The sequence below is a fragment of the Bufo bufo genome, chromosome 6 (genome assembly GCF_905171765.1).
Source record: "Bufo bufo chromosome 6, aBufBuf1.1, whole genome shotgun sequence".
Taxonomy (NCBI): domain Eukaryota; kingdom Metazoa; phylum Chordata; class Amphibia; order Anura; family Bufonidae; genus Bufo; species Bufo bufo.
Window position 1 is genome coordinate 57,363,367 of NC_053394.1, and position 18,947 is coordinate 57,382,313.

Here is an 18,947-nt window from a genome sequence, read left to right on the forward strand (position 1 = left end):
ATTGAAACATGCATCTTGGTACAGATGTGTCTCTTCGAAGTCTGCCATGTAGGCATACGGAGGGGCTACATTTGATCCCATGGCCGTTCCTTGTTTTTGAAGGTAAAAATGATCTTGGAAAATGAAAAAATTGTTATGTAAAACGATATCTAAGAGGTCCATACATAGTGATACTATTTTTGGGTGTTTCTTTGCCTTTGTTAGTATTTTTCTTACTGCTGATAGTCCCTTTGTGTGATGTATTGACGTATATAAGCTGGTAACGTCCCATGTGACAAAGAGTGTATTACTGGGGAGAGGATCTAAGTTACGGATGATGTCCAAGAAGGAGGTGGTATCCAACAGGAAGGATTTGGTTTTTTTAATTTCGGGTGTTAGAATTTCTCTAGAAAAATGGATATGAGTGATAAAATGGAGTCAGTAGAAGCAACTATCGGACGCCCTGGTGGATTATGTAGATCTTTATGTATTTTGGGTAGAATGTAAAAAACAGGGATAATCGGATGATGGTTTGTCAGAAAATTAACGGTATTTACGTCTATTGTCTTTTCTTCCCTATATTGCTGGAGGGTGGTGTGAATTCTAATGGCAATGGATGTAGTGAGATTGTTTGATAGTTGTTGGTAGACCTCAGTGTCGCCTAGTTGGCGCATGACTTTAGATATATACTTTTCTTTATCCATCACAACCAGTGCTCCTCCTTTGTCAGCTGGTTTAAAAAACACTCCTTTCAAGTCCGATATGTTCCTCAATGTTTGTCTGTCTGTGTTTGAAATATTATTGTTGAATTTGAGATTACCTTGTTCTATGTCCTTCCTGAAGTGTTCTACATCTCTCTGAACTAATTTGATAAATGTTTCAACGGGTGGATGATTCTTTGGTGGCATATAGGTACTTTTTTTGCGCAGTTTTAGGTTGTTTAGGGAGATAAGTGCTGTTGGAGTGTCTATGGGAGTTTTCTTGGGGATTGGTATGGTGCCAAAATGTACCTTTAACCTGAGATTCCTAAACAACCGTTGTAGGTCTAGTTCTAACTGAAATGTGTTCAAAGTGTATGCCGGACAAAAAGATAAACCTTTTTCTAGTAAAGACATATGAGTGGGGCTTAGTGACTGGGATGATATATTGATAACCAGTGATTGCGTTACCTGAGATCTAGTCGTCATAGGTGCCATGTTGGGTCCAGAGGGAGGTCCTCTTCTGTTGCCTCTTCGTGTCGTCCGGGTCGGGCGATATTCTGGTGGTCTTGAGCCGCGCTGGGGATCTATACCTGATCCTGAGTTAGATGAATCCGCCGATGAGGAACGCCATCGCGTGTTTTGTGGACGAAATGATGTGTCTGGCCATCGATATACCCTATTCAGGCGGTAGTCTTCTGTGTCTCGTAGGAATTTACTGCGTTTCATACCTTCCACGTCTTTCCGATGTTGTACCAGTGTGGCGTTGATCTTTTCTTGTATTTTTGAATATTCCTCTGGCGTCAGGATCACTTGTAGTTTGTTCTCTGTGGTTTTAATGAGATCCTGTGTATCCGTTATCGCTTTTTGTAAAAAAGTCAAGGTCAATGTCATAATATCGAAGGAGCATTTATTTTTGAAGGATTTGCTCGAACTTACTGCAATATTCTTTGTCATCTTTAAAGAAAGTTGGTCTGGTTCGTATCCGTAGACCCCGTGGGATCCGTTTTACCTTTAAGTATTCTGCCATCGTCACACAATGTAACTCATAGTTTAGCAGTTTTCTGGACTCACGTTCTAGGTCCCTTGTTTTGAACTCAGAGCTTGGAGTCTGGAGAAACTCGCTTGAGAGAGTTACTTTTGACAGGATGGTGTTTATTTCTTCATCTTGAAATGAAAGAGATTCACTCGACATGTTCTCTTCTAACAGGTGCTAGGTCCAAGTTAGGGAAGATCAATCTTGGTTGTAACCTTGTCGCACTCTGTTGTAGCTTGGAGTAGGGTTCCCGCCCCAATTAAGCATAAATAGACAAAACTCCAGCGTAATTTGCAAGTTAGTATTATTTTTATTGGAATTGCGGCTTCAACGTAACGTTTCGGCCTATTGGCCTTCTTCAGACTGCCGTAAAATATAAGATATATTGTTTCAGTATATATTACATACCATCGGGAGAACATATACATCATATTTTCATGTACAGGAATATATATATCATAGAATTTCATCTATAAATTATACCTATAGGTCAAAAATTCATCTCAATGATCAAAGGGAAATCTCAAATCCAAGAGACCCCATGTCATGTTTCACAATGGTTCTCATGATGAGGGTTAATCGATCAATATCACAGATCAGTCCTTGCAGAGTGAATAAAGTGGACCTGGTACCGCAATATATGTAACTGGTTCATCATATCATATCCATCACTTTGAATAAAACATACAACTTAAGGAAAATAACATGGACACAGCATAATTAGTATAGGCAGACTATTGCTCTTACTGCAAAAAAGGTATTGTAGATAAAGTATAACTCTCTGGTGCAGATAACGTATAACCATGGTATGTTGTTCTGGGGTCTGTATGACCTACCGGCATCCGGAACACGCTTACCTAATGCCGCTGGTGATGATGAGAAGAAGTTGGCGCTCTGTGGGAGTATAATGCGGAAGTACCGCTGGTGAGAATGGCGCTAGTTGGAGGAGGAATAAGCTGATATTTAAAGGCAGCCCGCGTCTCTGCCTTATGGACCTCACTTCCGGTATCGGCCGTGAAACCGGAAGTAAGGTAATGGTGGAACGCACATGGAACGCAAGGAACTTCCGGTATCGGCCCGCGAAACCGGAAGTAAGTAAGGCAGAGTAGTGCGATCACATGGCTTATGCAATGCAGTCATGTGATCCCTAGTTGCGATTCTCATGCAAACTGAAGTTAATGAAAAACGGTACATGTTCTATTCAAACTATATTACTAAAGGGGGGGGGCTAAGAAAGGATGTGGAAGACGGAGACATAAGTATAGTAGAAACAAAGTATAGTGTAAGAGGGATGAAAGGACCTGATATGGCTGATAATAGATAAGGGCAAGAGGTAATGCAAGGAGAAATAAACAACCAGCAAAAGGAGGAAAAAAGGACAGGAGGAGACCAGAAAAATAGAAGACGGGAATTGAAGTGAGAAAAAAGGAGAACAAGAAAAAAAAGGAAAAACAAGAGAAAATGGAAAGAAAAGGGGAAGAGACGGGGAGCAATCTGAGCCAGTGTCAAAGGATACTATGCGGCATTAGGAGGGGTCCCGGATCGTCAATAAGCCTGTGAAGGGAAAAGAAAAAGGAGTTATTATTATGAATATGGTTTGATATATTAAAGATTATAATAGACTCTGAATTTTGTATTCTCTATTAAAACCTTTGGGTTCTAGGCTTTCCAGTCTATGAATCCAATATGCTTCTCTTAATTTGAGACGTTTTACTCTATTCCCCCCACGTCTGGATGCAGGAACATGTTCAATAACTTGAAATTTTAATTGAGAGATGTTATGCGTTGCCATAACATCTCTGGAGGGCATACACCTTTTTGATTGCTTGGTGTTGCAGTTTATGTGATGTTAGGTGACAAAAGATAGTTTTTTTGGCACTGTTTTTATTGTTTTTTTTTTTATGGTGTTCATCTGAGGGGTTAGGTCATGTGATATTTTTATAAAGCTGGTTTTTACGGATGCGGAGATACCTAATATGTCTACTTTTTTAAATTTATTTCACTTTAACACAAAAATAGCATTTTTGAAACAAAAAAATGATGTTTCAATGTCTCCATGTTCTGAGACCTATATTTTTTTTTATTTTTTGAGCGATTTTCAAATGTAGGGGCTCATTTTTTTGGGGATGAGGTGACGGTTTTATTGGTACCATTTTGTGGGACATACGTCTTTTTGATCACTTGGAGTTGCACTTTTGTGATGTAAGGTGACAAAAATGGCTTTTTTTGACACAGTTTTTATTTTTTTTGTGGTGTTTATCGGACGGGGTGGATCATGTGATATATTTATAGAGCTGATCGTTACAGACGTGGCAATACCAAATATGTCTATTTTTATTTATTTTTAACATTTTTTTTAAAGGATAACTGTCACATTTAGACCCTAATTTCAATTTTCATATATGTAGTTACTAATAACATGATATTCCAGAATCAGTTGCTATTAGACTTACTTACCCCATATTTAATAAGATTCAGCCCTTAGCAACCAGTCTGCATAAAACTGCAATTTCACTATTCAGTTAAGATGGCCGCCACTGCCCTCACCCTGAGGCTAATCCCACCTGCCCTTACTAGCCAGTAACAATAGCCCCCCAAAAGTGTCAGTAACTAGAGCCCTCCCCCTAAAGGGTTAATCTCCTGCAGCACAAAGGGGTCCTCTTACCACATGTTGCTTTCATTTATACACTGAGCAGATGGCAGATCTCCCTTCCCTGTTGTGCGCTGGTTCAACTCTGCTTTCTCCAGCTCTGCTGAGTGAGGGAGCGTCTGCCAAGCGCAGGGACAGGGAGAAGTGCACGCAGCCCAGGCACTGTTATCAGCTGCTGGGGAGGACCTGGCTTTAATCATTTATTTACAGTCCCTGGCTGTCAGTAATGTGACCTTGCACGCAGCGTGCTCCGTCCTTCAACAGATAGACGGACCATGCCTAGCAACCCTATTTTAAGCACAGGTAAAAGTAGGCAGTACAGGGAACAAATAAATGTGGAATTAAGGGGTAATTGAATACACAGTGAAAAGTTGAAATAGGGCCACCAAGGAGATATTAATCACCACAATCCAATACTCCAAAAAAAATAAAAAATACGACAGTTATACTTTAATTACTTAATTGGGGAATTATTTTTACATGTGAAAACTTTTTTTTTTTAAGCACTTTATTGTTTTATTTTTTATTTTACACTTTGCGTCCCCCATACGGTCATACAAGACCTCTGGGGACATTTACCTTCACTTTTTTTTCACCATTGATTTCTCCTGTAACTGCGGCTGACATAGTAGCCCCAGTTACAGGGGAAATACATCCCCCAGAGAGGCTGTACAGCAGAATACTGCACTGTACAGCCTCAGTGCAGGGCTGATCGAGGTCTGTAGAAGACCCGACAGCTCCTGCACTCTCCCGGCCCCGGCGGTCACATGACCACCGGGCCAGGACAGGAACTGTCCCTGCCTTTTCTCTGGGGTAGCCTACTGTCACTGACAGCGGGGCCCCCGCTTGGCAGCTACAAGATTAGCGTGCAGCTGTCATCTCTGAATGGACGTTCCAGAACATTCATTCAGAGATATACATCCACCCATAGGACGTTTATATCCTATGGGCGGATGTGAGGTGGCTAAAATATGTCCTTGTACAGAACCTCACATCTCTTTTTAAGATCAACTTCTTTGATCTCCACCTCACTAATTTCCCAAGATAACAAAACATTCCAATCATTCTGGTTCAACTTCCCAGGAATTTTTCCAGATCTTCTTGACTGTACCCCATAAAAGAAGGCATTTGTTGATATATCACCACCAATCTATGATTTCCTTCTGCCAATCACCATATTTAACCTTTGCTCATCCCACAACACCCTAATCAGGTTAGTAAAATTGGGGCAAATTTAGCTCCCATTACTGTTCGAATCATTCTAGAGGAAGAAATCACCCTTTCATTGGAAATAGTTATGTATCTGGGTGAAAAGAATCCAATCCACAATGAGGTCCCCCTGGGATCTTTACATTAGAGTCCCTGTTGAGAAATTCTCCAACTGCCTCAACCCCCTTTGAGTGAGGAATTATTGTTTAGAAGAAGGCAGATAGTTCCTCTGTTCTCTATTTTCTACGTACATCCCCGAAGAGTCCTTTAATGCTGTAGTATTTGCTTTGCTTACATTTGGAAGAAAGAATCCACATATTCTCCTAAATTATCAGTCAGAGAACGTATTCCAGACACAATGGGGGAAATAGATTAAGAGGAGAATATTTGAAGTAAATTTTGGTTTACTTTGCTCAAAATTTACCAAATGTTGCATGTTATTTGATAAATATGGTGCATCTTTATATCTATGGGTCCATTCACGTAAGAAATGGAGCCTCCAATTCATTTCAATGGGAAGTAGCACTTGCTTTTTATTCTTGCTTTTTATTACACCAAAAAACCCAGAAAAATTCATGTCAAAACTCTGCAAAAAAACCTTCACTTAATAAGCGGCTTTTAAAATCAGTGTGGATTCCAACTGATTTTAAAAGCTTGTTTTCAAAATCTGTCATGTCATCAAATCCTACCACTTTTGATTCTAAATGCTACTCCAGTTTTTTATGCCACCTGCTGTCACGGAAGGTGAGGGAAGGGAAGCAAACCAAACACAACAAAATTAAACAAAACAGCAGGCTAGGCCCCACAGCTAGGGGACAGGGAAAGGTCACCTCCTGACAATCCCTGAGCCTTTCCCTGACTGATACCAACATGAACAAATCTCGATGGTAGAAGTGTTCATGCACTCGAACCTAAGCCCTGCTGCAACTGACACAAACCCTCAGCTAGGGAGCAGCCAAAAAGAAAACCGGTTCCTTGCATAAGATGAAGGAACCAACGTCTACCTAAGGCCTAGCCAGTACAAACAACAGAAGGGAAGGAAGGAGTACTTAACTAAAGACGAACTGGGAGCAGGAGATCCACCAAACACCAACAGAGAACTCCAGGAGAAACTATAAACCGCAAGGGCTGTAGTAAGAAGCATGTATAAATAGCATCACTAACAAACTAATGAGCAGGACCTGTGAGGGGGTGGGATCCTGCCCAAAGCCACAACAAAGCAATCTGTCAGATAGATTCACGTGCAGCAAGTCTGATAGATCTTCTCAGATCACTTACAGGGCAGGGCGTGACACCTGCCTACAGGAGTGACAATGCAACTTTTTTAGGAAAAAAGATAAATCTCAAGTGAAATTAGTTTACATAGCTAACCATGTCCACTTTACCACCCACTTTTCAAACCCCAAAATATTGAAATTTTTCATGCAGCTGTGAAGCCAGAATTCTGGAAAACAATTGGTCTTGGTTTTACATAAATTCTGCTGTGCCGAACCTTATATACTGGGGCATTCCTCTGTTATTACGTGCAGTACAGACCAAAAGTTTGGACACACCTTCTCATTCAAAGAGTTTTCTTTATTTTCATGACTATGAAAATTGTAGATTCACACTGAAGGCATCAAAACTATGAATTCACACATGTGGAATTATATACAGTACAGACCAAAAGTTTGGACACACCTTCTCATTCAAAGAGTTTTCTTTATTTTCATGACTATGAAGGCATCAAAACTATGAATTAACACATGTGGAATTATATACATAACAAAAAAGTGTGAAACAACATAAAATATGTCATATTCTAGGTTCTTCAAAGTAGCCACCTTTTGCTTTGATTACTGCTTTGCACACTCTTGGCATTCTCTTGATGAGCTTCAAGAGGTAGTCACCTGAAATGGTCTTCCAACAGTCTTGAAGGAGTTCCCAGAGATGCTTAGCACTTGTTGGCCCTTTTGCCTTCACTCTGCGGTCCAGCTCACCCCAAACCATCTCGATTGGGTTCAGGTCCGGTGACTGTGGAGGCCAGGTGCGCAGCACCCCATCACTCTCCTTCATGGTCAAATAGCCCTTACTTTCAAAGTTTTCCCAATTTTTCGGCTGACTGACTGACCTTCATTTCTTAAAGTAATGATGGCCACTTGTTTTTCTTTACTTAGCTGCTTTTTTCTTGCCATAATACAAATTCTAACAGTCTATTCAGTAGGACTATCAGCTGTGTATCCACCTGACTTCTCCTCAACGCAACTGATGGTCCCAACCCCATTTATAAGGCAAGAAATCCCACTTATTAAACCTGACAGGGCACACCTGTGAAGTGAAAACCATTTCAGGGGACTACCTCTTGAAGCTCATCAAGAGAATGCCAAGAGTGTGCAAAGCAGTAATCAAAGCAAAAGTTGGCTACTTTGAAGAACCTAGAATATGACATATTTTCAGTTGTTTCACACTTGTTTGTTATGTATATAATTCCACATGTGTTAATTCATAGTTTTGATGCCTTCAGTGTGAATCTACAATTTTCATAGTCATGAAAATAAAGAAAACTCTTTGAATGAGAAGGTGTGTCCAAACTTTTGGTCTGTACTGTACATAACAGAAAAGTGTGAAACAACTGAAAATATGTCATATTCTAGGTTCTTCAAAGTAGCCACCTTTTGCTTTGATTACTGCTTTGCACACTCTTGGCATTCTCTTGATGAGCTTCAAGAGATAGTCCCCTGAAATGGTTTTCACTTCACAGGTGTGCCCTGTCAGGTTTAATAAGTGGGATTTCTTGCCTTATAAATGGGGTTGGTGTCATGGTCTTACCTTCTTGCTGTTCTCCCTCGTTTGACATGTGCTGGCGGCCATCTTGGTTTCTGGGTTTCTTGTAGCCTTCCACCCCGCGGCTCCTCCTTCCCACTGGGAGGAGCTGGATGCCTAGCTCATATATATAGGAGGTCTGTGGCGTCAGTTCCTTGCTTGGTCCTCCTGTGTTCACATGCTTCTAAGACTGCTGCTGCTTCTGGTTCCTAATCCTGGCTTCGTCTGACTTCCCTGCTGGTTCCTGATCCTGGCTTCGTCTGACTACCCTGCTGGTTCCTGATCCTGGCTTCGTCTGACTACCCTTCCGGTTTCCTGACCTCTGGCTACGCAAAGACTCTGCTTCGGTTTCACCATCCGTTTGGACTTTTGCTTTATAGCTTGATTGCAATAAAGCCTTCTTATTTTCACTTATCTCTTGTTGTACGTCTGGTTCATGGTTCCGTGACATTAGGACCAAGCCATGAATTCTGACGGTACAGGGCCATCCTCGCTACCCACGCTGGTTGCCAGACTTGATCAGCAGGATCACCTGTTGGGTCGGTTCGCTGTGGCGTTGCAAACCCTGCTTGAACGCATGGCTCATTTCGCTCCTACTGCCGCTCCAGAGTCTACCCCGACACCTGTTGTTGCGCCTGCGGTGTTTCGGGGTATGTCCGGTTCTGCCCCTCTTCCACAGCGCTTTGGGGGAGAGCCAACTCAGTGCCGAGGTTTCCTTAACCAGGTGGGCATTTATTTTGAGTTGCTGCCACATGCCTTTCCTACTGAGAGATCAAAGGTGGGCTTCTTGATCTCGCTGCTCGCAGACAAGGCCTTGGCCTGGGCCAGCCCTTTATGGGAGAACAACGATCCGGTGGTTGCCGAGTTTTCCGGTTTCATTGCTTCTCTTCGGAAGGTATTCGATGTGCCGGCTCGTGCTGCCTCTGCTGCGAAGCTCCTTATGTCCATCAGACAGGGTTCACGATCCGTAGCCGAATACGCCATTGAGTTTCGTACCCTGGCAGCAGAGGTGGGCTGGAATAATGAGGCTCTGGTCGCTGCTTTCTCTCATGGTCTCTCGGATGCCTTGAAGGATGAGGTTGCAGCTAAGGACCTACCAGTGGAGCTCGAGGCTCTTATTTCTTTCCTGATTTTGATTGACACCAGACTCAGGGAGAGACCTTCCTTTAAGGAGAGCCTGCGGAGGTCTTCTAACAGATTGGCGCCTACGTTTGCCATCCCACCCGTGCCTCCCTCTCCTCCCACGCCTCCTGGGGATGACTTGTCTGGGGGTGAACCCATGCAGCTGGGGTTTGCTCGCCTGTCCGAGGGGGAGAGGGCACTCCGGAGACGCGAGGGCCGATGCATGTACTGTGGTCTCGGTGGGCATTTTTGGTTGGCATGTCCGAACCGTCCGGGAAAACGCTCGTACCTGAGATCCTGTCGGGGGCAGATCTTGGGTGGAGTCTCCTCGTCCCCGGTTTCCCGTGTTGACAAACCACTGATCACTGTTGTCCTCTCCTGGGTCGGGGGCTCGGTGACGACCCAGGCGTTGGTGGACTCTGGTGCTGGTGGTTTGTTCATTGATAGTATGTTCGCTGCCGCCAATTCCATTCCTCTGCAAGCTCGAGGTTCCCCACTGGCTCTTGAGGCGATAGACGGCAGACCCCTTCTGCCGCCACACGTGACTCATGAGACCCTTCCAGTGGGGATAGCCATTAGTGCCGTTCACAGAGAGTCGGTCTGCCTCCAGGTTATTTCGTCTCCACACTACTCGGTGGTCTTGGGGTACCCCTGGCTCCAGAAGCATAATCCGACTTTCGATTGGAGATCGGCCGAGATCCTCTCGTGGTCACCGCAGTGTGGGGCTAGTTGCATCCATGGGCCTGCCAAGTTGCTGTGTACTTCCTCGGACTCTCTGTTGCCTCCTGAATACGAGGAGTACCGGGATGTATTCGATAAGGTGCGTGCGGTTGCCCTACCTCCGCACCGCCCATACGATTGTGCCATAGAGTTACAATCTGGTGCCGTTCCTCCTTGTGGCAAGGTCTATCCACTGTCGGTAGTGGAGAATGAGGCCATGGAGGAGTACGTGAGGGAGGCGCTTTCACGCGGACACATTCGCAAATCCTCGTCCCCGGCAGGGGCTGGATTTTTCTTTGTGAAAAAGAAGGGCGGTGAGTTGAGGCCTTGCATCGATTACAGGGGTCTCAATCGCATCACGATCAAGAACGCTTACCCGATACCCTTGATTTCCGAGCTGTTCGATCGCCTTAAAGGGTCTTTACCAAACTCGACCTGAGGGCGGCATATAACCTGGTAAGGATCAAGGCGGGCGATGAGTGGAAGACCGCGTTTAACACCAGGACCGCTCATTATGAATCCTTGGTTATGCCCTTTGGGTTGTGCAATGCGCCCGCAGTCTTTCAGGAATTCATCAACGATGTTTTCCGTGACCTGTTGCAGCAGTGTGTGGTGGTCTATTTGGATGACATCTTGGTATATTCTGAATCCATGGAGGCCCACATTCTGGATGTCAGACGAGTGTTGCAACGGTTACGAGAGAACAAGCTGTTCGGTAAGCTTGAGAAATGCGAATTTCACCGATCCCAGGTAACCTTCTTAGGGTACATCATTTCCGCTGAGGGGTTCTCCATGGATCCTGAGAAGGTTTCGGCTGTCTTACAGTGGCCCCAGCCCAGTGGTCTTCGTTCCCTGCAGCGCTTTTTGGGCTTCGCCAATTATTATCGGAAGTTCATCAGGGACTTTTCCATGCTGGCCAAGCCTCTCACGGATCTAACCAGGAAGGGCAGTAATTCCCAGGTCTGGCCGCTCGAGGCCATCCGAGCTTTTGAGACCCTAAAATCCGCCTTTGTGTCGGCTCCCATTCTGTCGCATCCCAACCCTGGGTTGCCCTTTGTCCTCGAGGTGGACGCGTCTGAGACGGGAGTAGGCGCCCTTCTGTCTCAGCGTAGAACACCAGAGGGTCCTCTGCTTCCTTGTGGGTTTTACTCCCGGAAACTGTCTCCCGCGGAGTGCAACTATCAGATTGGTGACAGGGAGTATTTGGCCATCGTGCAGGCCCTTAAAGAATGGAGGCACTTGCTCGAGGGTTCGGTGGTTCCGGTTCTCATCCTGACGGACCACAAGAATCTGACCTACCTTTCTGAGGCCAAGAGATTGACACCACGTCAGGCCAGATGGGCTCTGTTCTTGTCACGTTTTAATTACGTGGTCTCCTACCTACCCGGTTCCAAGAACATCAGGGCGGATGCCTTATCACGGCAGTACTCCGAGCTGTCCAGGGAGGAGTCGATTCCGACCTCGGTCATACCTCCGAATCAGATCTTGGCCGCCATTCGCACCAGCCTGACCTCTCCTCTGGGTGAGCAGATTTTGGCGGCTCAATCTGGTGCTCCCTCTGGGAGACCCAACGGCAGATGTTTTGTGCCTGAGGAGTTGCGCACTCGGTTGTTGCGAACCTACCATAACTCCAAGACCGCGGGGCATCCTGGAAAGAATCAGCTGTCCTGGGCTGTTTCACGTCTGTTCTGGTGGCCTTCCCTACGTTCCGACATCGCCGCATATGTAGCGGCATGCTCCGTTTGTGCCCAGAGTAAGTCCCCTCGGCACCTTCCGTTGGGGCTTCTGCAACCCATAGCTACCGGGGAGCGCCCATGGTCACACCTGGGGATGGATTTCATTGTGGACCTCCCTGCATCCCGAGGCCATACGGTCATTCTCATGATTGTGGATCGGTTTTCCAAAATGTGCCACTGTGTTCCTCTCAAGAAGTTACCCTCTGCACAAGAGTTGGCCACGATTTTTGCCAGGGAGGTCTTCCGGTTGCACGGTTTGCCCAAGGAGATTGTGTCGGATCGGGGGAGTCAGTTTGTGTCCAGGTTCTGGCGCGCCTTTTGCTCCCAGTTGGGGATTTATCTCTCCTTCTCCTCGGCCTACCACCCTCAGTCCAATGGGGCCGCAGAACGATCCAATCAGGCCTTGGAGCAATTCCTTCGTTGCTATGTCTCCGATCACCAAGACAATTGGGTTGACCTCCTGCCTTGGGCTGAGTTTGCCAGGAACACGGCGGTGAACTCTTCCTCTGGGACGTCTCCCTTCTTGGCCAATTATGGGTTCCAACCTGCCGTCTTACCGGAGGTATTCTCTCCCCAGGATATTCCTGCTGTGGAGGATCACCTTTCCGTCCTACGTGCTTCTTGGGTACAGATCCAGAAGTCCCTTGAGGTCTCTGCGCAGCGCCAGAAACTCCAGGCTGATCGCAGACGAGCGCCTGCTCCTTCCTACCAGGTCGGAGACCGTGTATGGTTGTCCACCCGCAACCTCAACCTTCGAGTGCCCACTCCCAAGCTGGCTCCTCGCTTTGTTGGTCCCTTCCGAGTGCTTCGCAGGGTAAACCCGGTAGCCTATGCCCTTGCGCTTCCCCCTGGCATGCGGATCTTCAACGTGTTTCATGTCTCCCTGTTGAAGCCACTGGTGTGTAATCGTTTCACTTCCTCGGTTCCTCGGCCTCGTCCGGTCCAAGTGGGCAATCGTGAGGAGTATGAGGTGAGCAATATCCTGGACTCACGCCTGGTCCGCGGTCGGGTGCAGTTTTTGGTCCATTGGCGTGGTTATGGTCCAGAGGAGCGTTCCTGGGTTCCCTCCGCAGATGTCCATGCTCCTGCCTTGCTCCGAGCCTTCCACGCACGCTTCCCTCAGAAACCGTTTTTTGCTCCGCGGAGGAGGGGCCCTTGAGGGGGAGGTACTGTCATGGTCTTACCTTCTTGCTGTTCTCCCTCGTTTGACATGTGCTGGCGGCCATCTTGGTTTCTGGGTTTCTTGTAGCCTTCCACCCCGCGGCTCCTCCTTCCCACTGGGAGGAGCTGGATGCCTAGCTCATATATATAGGAGGTCTGTGGCGTCAGTTCCTTGCTTGGTCCTCCTGTGTTCACATGCTTCTAAGACTGCTGCTGCTTCTGGTTCCTAATCCTGGCTTCGTCTGACTTCCCTGCTGGTTCCTGATCCTGGCTTCGTCTGACTACCCTGCTGGTTCCTGATCCTGGCTTCGTCTGACTACCCTTCCGGTTTCCTGACCTCTGGCTACGCAAAGACTCTGCTTCGGTTTCACCATCCGTTTGGACTTTTGCTTTATAGCTTGATTGCAATAAAGCCTTCTTATTTTCACTTATCTCTTGTTGTACGTCTGGTTCATGGTTCCGTGACAGTTGGGACTATCAGTGGCGTTGAGGAGAAAACAGGTGGATACACAGCTGATAGTCCTACTGAATAGACTGTTAGAATTTGTATTATGGCAAGAAAAAAGCAGCTAAGTAAAGAAAAACGAGTGGCCATCATTACTTTAAGAAATGAAGGTCAGTCAGTCAGCCGAAAAATTGGGAAAACTTTGAAAGTAAGGGCTATTTGACCATGAAGGAGAGTGATGGGGTGCTGGGCCAGATGACCTGGCCTCCACAGTCACCGGACCTGAACCCAATCGAGATGGTTTGGGGTGAGCTGGACCGCAGAGTGAAGGCAAAAGGGCCAACAAGTGCTAAGCATCTCTGGGAACTCCTTCAAGACTGTTGGAAGACCATTTCAGGGGACTACCTCTTGAAGCTCATCAAGAGAATGCCAAGAGTGTGCAAAGCAGTAATCAAAGCAAAAGGTGGCTACTTTGAAGAACCTAGAATATGACATATTTTCAGTTGTTTCACACTTGTTTGTTATGTATATAATTCCACATGTGTTAATTCATAGTTTTGATGCCTTCATAGTCATGAAAATAAAGAAAACTCTTTGAATGAGAAGGTGTATCCAAACTTTTGGTCTGTACTGTATATATATATATATATATATATATACTGTAGTAATGCTTTTCAGCTGACGCTTAATAAGCATATGACTCAACAATCTATGCAGAAAGGATAAGAAATGCATTTACTCGGCTAACAGCTTTCTTTTGTACTTTTACAGAATTCTCAGCAATAACAAGATATCGCTTGTACAGAATAGATCTTTTCTTGGATTAAACTCCCTTGAGAAATTGTGAGTACGAATTTTATTCTGAACATTTGTAAGAGTTGAAAAGTTTCTACAATTGAAGTGGGTGCTTGGGTGACTAGGATCAGAGCTTTGGATGCATTTCACTTGTCAGTGTTTCTTGACGGCCTGACTTACAGATCAAAAAATGTACCATGAACCAGAAAGTCCATGAAAAGAAATTACATGTCCATAAATAAATAATGTAGAAGAAGGCAATTTTTTTTAAAAACGCCGACTCCACATAGTGAAAGGAATAGAAGAATCAGACATGAATCCGTCACTGTATTTCTCTGTGGCTCTTTGAAAAGTCCTTATCTTTTCTCAGGTTGAGCATTTTTTTCAGGAAGTACTTATTGGTTGAAGCAAAGCAGATAAATTGCTAGATGCACCCATGTATTCTAAAGGAGTTTAGTTCTGTTAAATTTAAACTATCACACGTTTTTCTATTGTATGGATGTCTTTACAAGCCATTGCTGATTGTTGTAACCCAAATGGAATGGCAGATAAAGGCAGATAAATGAATCAAACAAGAAATCAGGTCTAAAATATTGTGCGGGATGCTGAAGAATACTTTTTGGAATAGTTTGAAGGGGATCTTTGTGTTTATATGCAGCCTAATGAGAATAATGAACAAGAAGAGGACACAGGGATAAGTGAAACCTCAGGCGTCAGGCCTGTAACTGCAAACCCTCACTTCAGCTGTCAGATAGCTACCGTATGGTACAATGGTGCAGTGCTTTTTAGGACCATTTTATGCCATTGTGTCTTAAATGGGTTATCCCTCTAAGGATGCTTTTACACTTGCGTTGTTAATTCCGGTATTGAGATCCGGCAGAGGATCTCAATATTGGAATTAAACAGAATTAAACAGATCCGTTTTGATTTTGCACATCAGGATACATCAGTTCTGTTGTGTGAAATCAAAATGAAAAAAACTGATCAATCCCTAAATACATTGAAAGTCAATGGATAACGGATCAGTTTTTTTAGGCTCCTAAAAAAACTGATCTGTCACCATCGACTTACACTGTTTTCAGTGCCGGATCCGTATTTGTCTGTTTTTATGACCGGACACAAAACCGCAGCTTGCACGAAACGGAATGCTTCCGGAACAGAAGACATCCTGATGCATCCTGAACGGATCTCTTTCCATTCAGAATGCATGAGGATTAAACGGAAACGTTTTTTTTTTCGGTATTGAGATCCTCTGGCGGATCTCAATAGCGGGAAAACAACAACGCAAGTGTGAAAGTAGCCTAACATCATTAAACTCCTCTCCAAAGGATAGAGGATAAGTGTCTGATTGCTGGGGCTTGAACCAGTGGGACCCACAATGATCATGAAAACAGTGGTTGGAATCCCCTATTAGAAGGACATGGTGGTGCACACGTGTGACCACTGCTCTCTTCACTTCTATGAGACTGCCAAGGACAGTACTCGGCACTATCTCCAGCAGTCGCACAGAAGTTGATTCATGCACACCACCACTCCCTTCTCATAATGGATGTCAGGAACTTTATTTTTGTGATTGCTGGGGCTCCCGGTAGTTGGACTTCTAGCAATCAGTTAGAATAGCTCTTTAATAAACTGGGGTAATACCCTACAACTCTTCATCTTCTATCTCCAACTTCTTCATCTGTAGCAAAACTGCAACTCCTATAATGCTGGACGTTGTAGTTTTGCAACAGCTGGGGAGGCAAAGGCTGAAGACCAGGGCTTTAGTTTGGGCTTATTATGATCATTACACTTTTCTGATGTGCGCTGAAAGGCATGACTTTGCTAGTTAATAACATGCATTGTGTGGTCCTGCAGACACATTTTCTGACCTTTCAGCAGTAGACAAGTCTAAATTACTCCTCCTCAGTCTCTGTGTAACGTGCTGTTATACTGTAACTGCTCAGTTGCTCCTTTGTTTTGTTTTTTCAAATATATTTTTATTGAAAGATCTGTAAAGATTTTAACAATATGTTTATACATAGTTTCTGAACATAATCTTTACAAAATTAAATCCACACAGTGTACAAATAATTTGTTTCCGATTTTTCATATTAACAAACATAAATTCGCCCCTTCCCACACTATCCCAACCAAACTGAGACTGTTGATCTGATATGCCTACTTTATTCCGATTTAGAAGAACCATAGGCTCACTTCATGCCTCTCAGTTTTCTCCATATCTCCCTGATATCTTAGATTTCCAGTTTACGCAATTTCCCTCCTATTTGGGTCTCCAGATACCAGTTTGTTTGTGTGAAGGAAGACATCAGCTCCTGAATTTCTGTGTCTGTTAGTAATGTTTCAATAAACTTTCTCCATTTATTGACAAATTTGCCTTTGGACTTTTCTTTGTACCTCTCCATCTCCAATCTTTCCATGAGAAGCATATGTTTCAGGATACCCAGCACCTCCTCCCATAAGGGAGTCTCACTTTGAAGCCAGTGTCTTAAAATCGCTTTCTTGACTGACATGATTAGTGTATGAACTCCTTTTTCGGATACCCCATTTACCCTCTGCTCCCGCCTGATCTACAAGGATAAATTGGAAAATACATTGTTGCGGGTTGAGAGCTACATCTACCCCCCAAACTGCTTTGATGTAGTCCCTAGCTTGGGACCATATTGAGGTTACGTTTTAGCAGTTCCACAGACCATGTAGTAGGTTTGCTTTTGGTAATGAGCATTTAGGACACTGTCTCAAATAATGGGTCAGAGCTTTCCTATAAGATAGGTCAAAAGCATAAGTAGCTTTGTGTAGTATTCTCAGTTGGGTCTCCCACCATTGCTCATTGTATATTGCCTTTATTATTAGTTCAAAACCATCCCTAATCTGTTCAGACAGGTTCGGGACACTTAGCTCCTTTTCCCATGCAGAGTAGGCCCTTTTAACTAGACCTATAGTTTGTGTACTATGTAGTCTGTGGTACATTTCTGACAAGGGAAGCATGGAGTCATTCTTGCCTATTAGTGCGTCGAATCAAGTCAGTCTGTCCGACTCTCCCAACTTCTCGGACTAGGCTTTACAGTAAGAACATATCTGTTGGAACCGAAGAAAATGAGGGGTGGGTAGATTGTATTTGGCCCTGCATTCCTCCCAGGTGAGCAATTTCTGGTTTGTTCTGTCTAAGATGTCTGTAATGTTGTTACGCCTTTTTGTTTCCAATCTCTATACATTTTATTTTCTCTCCCTTGGGGAAAAGCTGGTAGTGTCCATAATCGGTAGTCTGTAGATCTTACATACTGCTTTCCATGCCATGATGGTGTCCCTTAGTAGTTCTGATTGTTTGATTCGGGGTGGGTTATCCTTGAGGCTTGTGTGTAGTATTGCTGATAGATCCCATGGGCTAACCAGTTCCTGTTCTACGCGACCGGCTGTGAAATATGTGGTTCTTAGCATGTCTGATTAGGGCTGCCAAATTGTAATGTCTTATATTGGGCAATTGTAGGCCTCCTTCACATTTTAGCATGGTTAATTTTTCAAAGGCTATCCAGGGTTTTTCCTTTTTTAAAATAAGAAGGTTGCGAAGGCTGATTGTAGCTTACCGACATCTATGTGTTTAAGCAATAATGGGATGGTTTGTAGGGGATATAGATGCCTGGAGAAGCTTGTCATTTTTAACAGATGCGCTCTCCCGTGCAGGGATAAAGGTAGTTCTCTCCATTTGTCTAGTTCCCCTGTGATTTTCTGGATCAGAGGTGGGCAATTTAGCGAGTAGAGGGAAGTTGGAGATCGTCCTATCTTAATTCCCAGATAGGTGATGTAATCTTGTCTTATTTCCACTCTGTGTTTCTGATTTATTCCTGTTTTTGTATGGCGAAAGGATAAGATTTGACTTTTGGAAATATTTATTTTATATCCAGTAACCTCCATAATAAATGAGGGAATCTAAGATATGTGTCAAGTGTTTTTCTGGGGATTGGGAAAAAATTAAAAGGTCATCTGCAAAGCAGGCTAATTTTATTTCCTGACTACCCACTTTGATCCCATCAAATAGAGTAGTTTGTAACAGAAATTGGGCCAAAGGTTCTAGGGCTATGTAAAATAAGAGAGGGGATAATGGACACCCTTGTCTTGTACTCTTCTTTAACACTATCCTGGTTGATAGGAAGCCCGGAATATAAACCTTTGCAAAGGGATCGTCATATATCGCCCTTAGATAATTACAAAAATCCCCTCTTATGCCCATTATGTCCAAGACCTCGTCTAGCAAGGCCCAACTGACGTTGTCAAAGGCTTTTTCGGCGTCAAGCGCCAAAAAAGCCGGGTTGTCTGTATGTTTCCCTATCTTGTGACCGTCTAGAGCCGCCAACACGTGTCTGATGTTTGTGACTGCTGAGCGGCCTTTCATAAAACCCACCTGATGATTCCCGATCAGGTCAGGCATTATTGCAACCAGTCTATTGGCTAGGATTTTTGACAGTATTTTTATGTCTTGGTTAATAAGCGAAATTGGTCTATAGGACCCTGGGTGAGATAAATCCTTTCCCTGTTTCGGGAGTACTTTTATATAGGCCATTTTTCCTGGGGGTGGTAGTCCAGAACCTTTGAAAAT

General features: G+C 44.3%; 1 protein-coding gene across 1 annotated transcript in view; it reads left to right on the forward strand.

The window, feature by feature from the left end:
• ADGRA1 (adhesion G protein-coupled receptor A1) overlaps window positions 1–18,947 on the forward strand; it is a 926,644-nt gene that overhangs the window by 55,983 nt on the left and 851,714 nt on the right. The window contains exon 2 of the mRNA XM_040434818.1: window positions 14,330–14,401. Within this exon, the coding sequence (XP_040290752.1) occupies window positions 14,330–14,401 (72 nt within the window). The remainder of the gene's footprint in view (window positions 1–14,329; window positions 14,402–18,947) is intronic.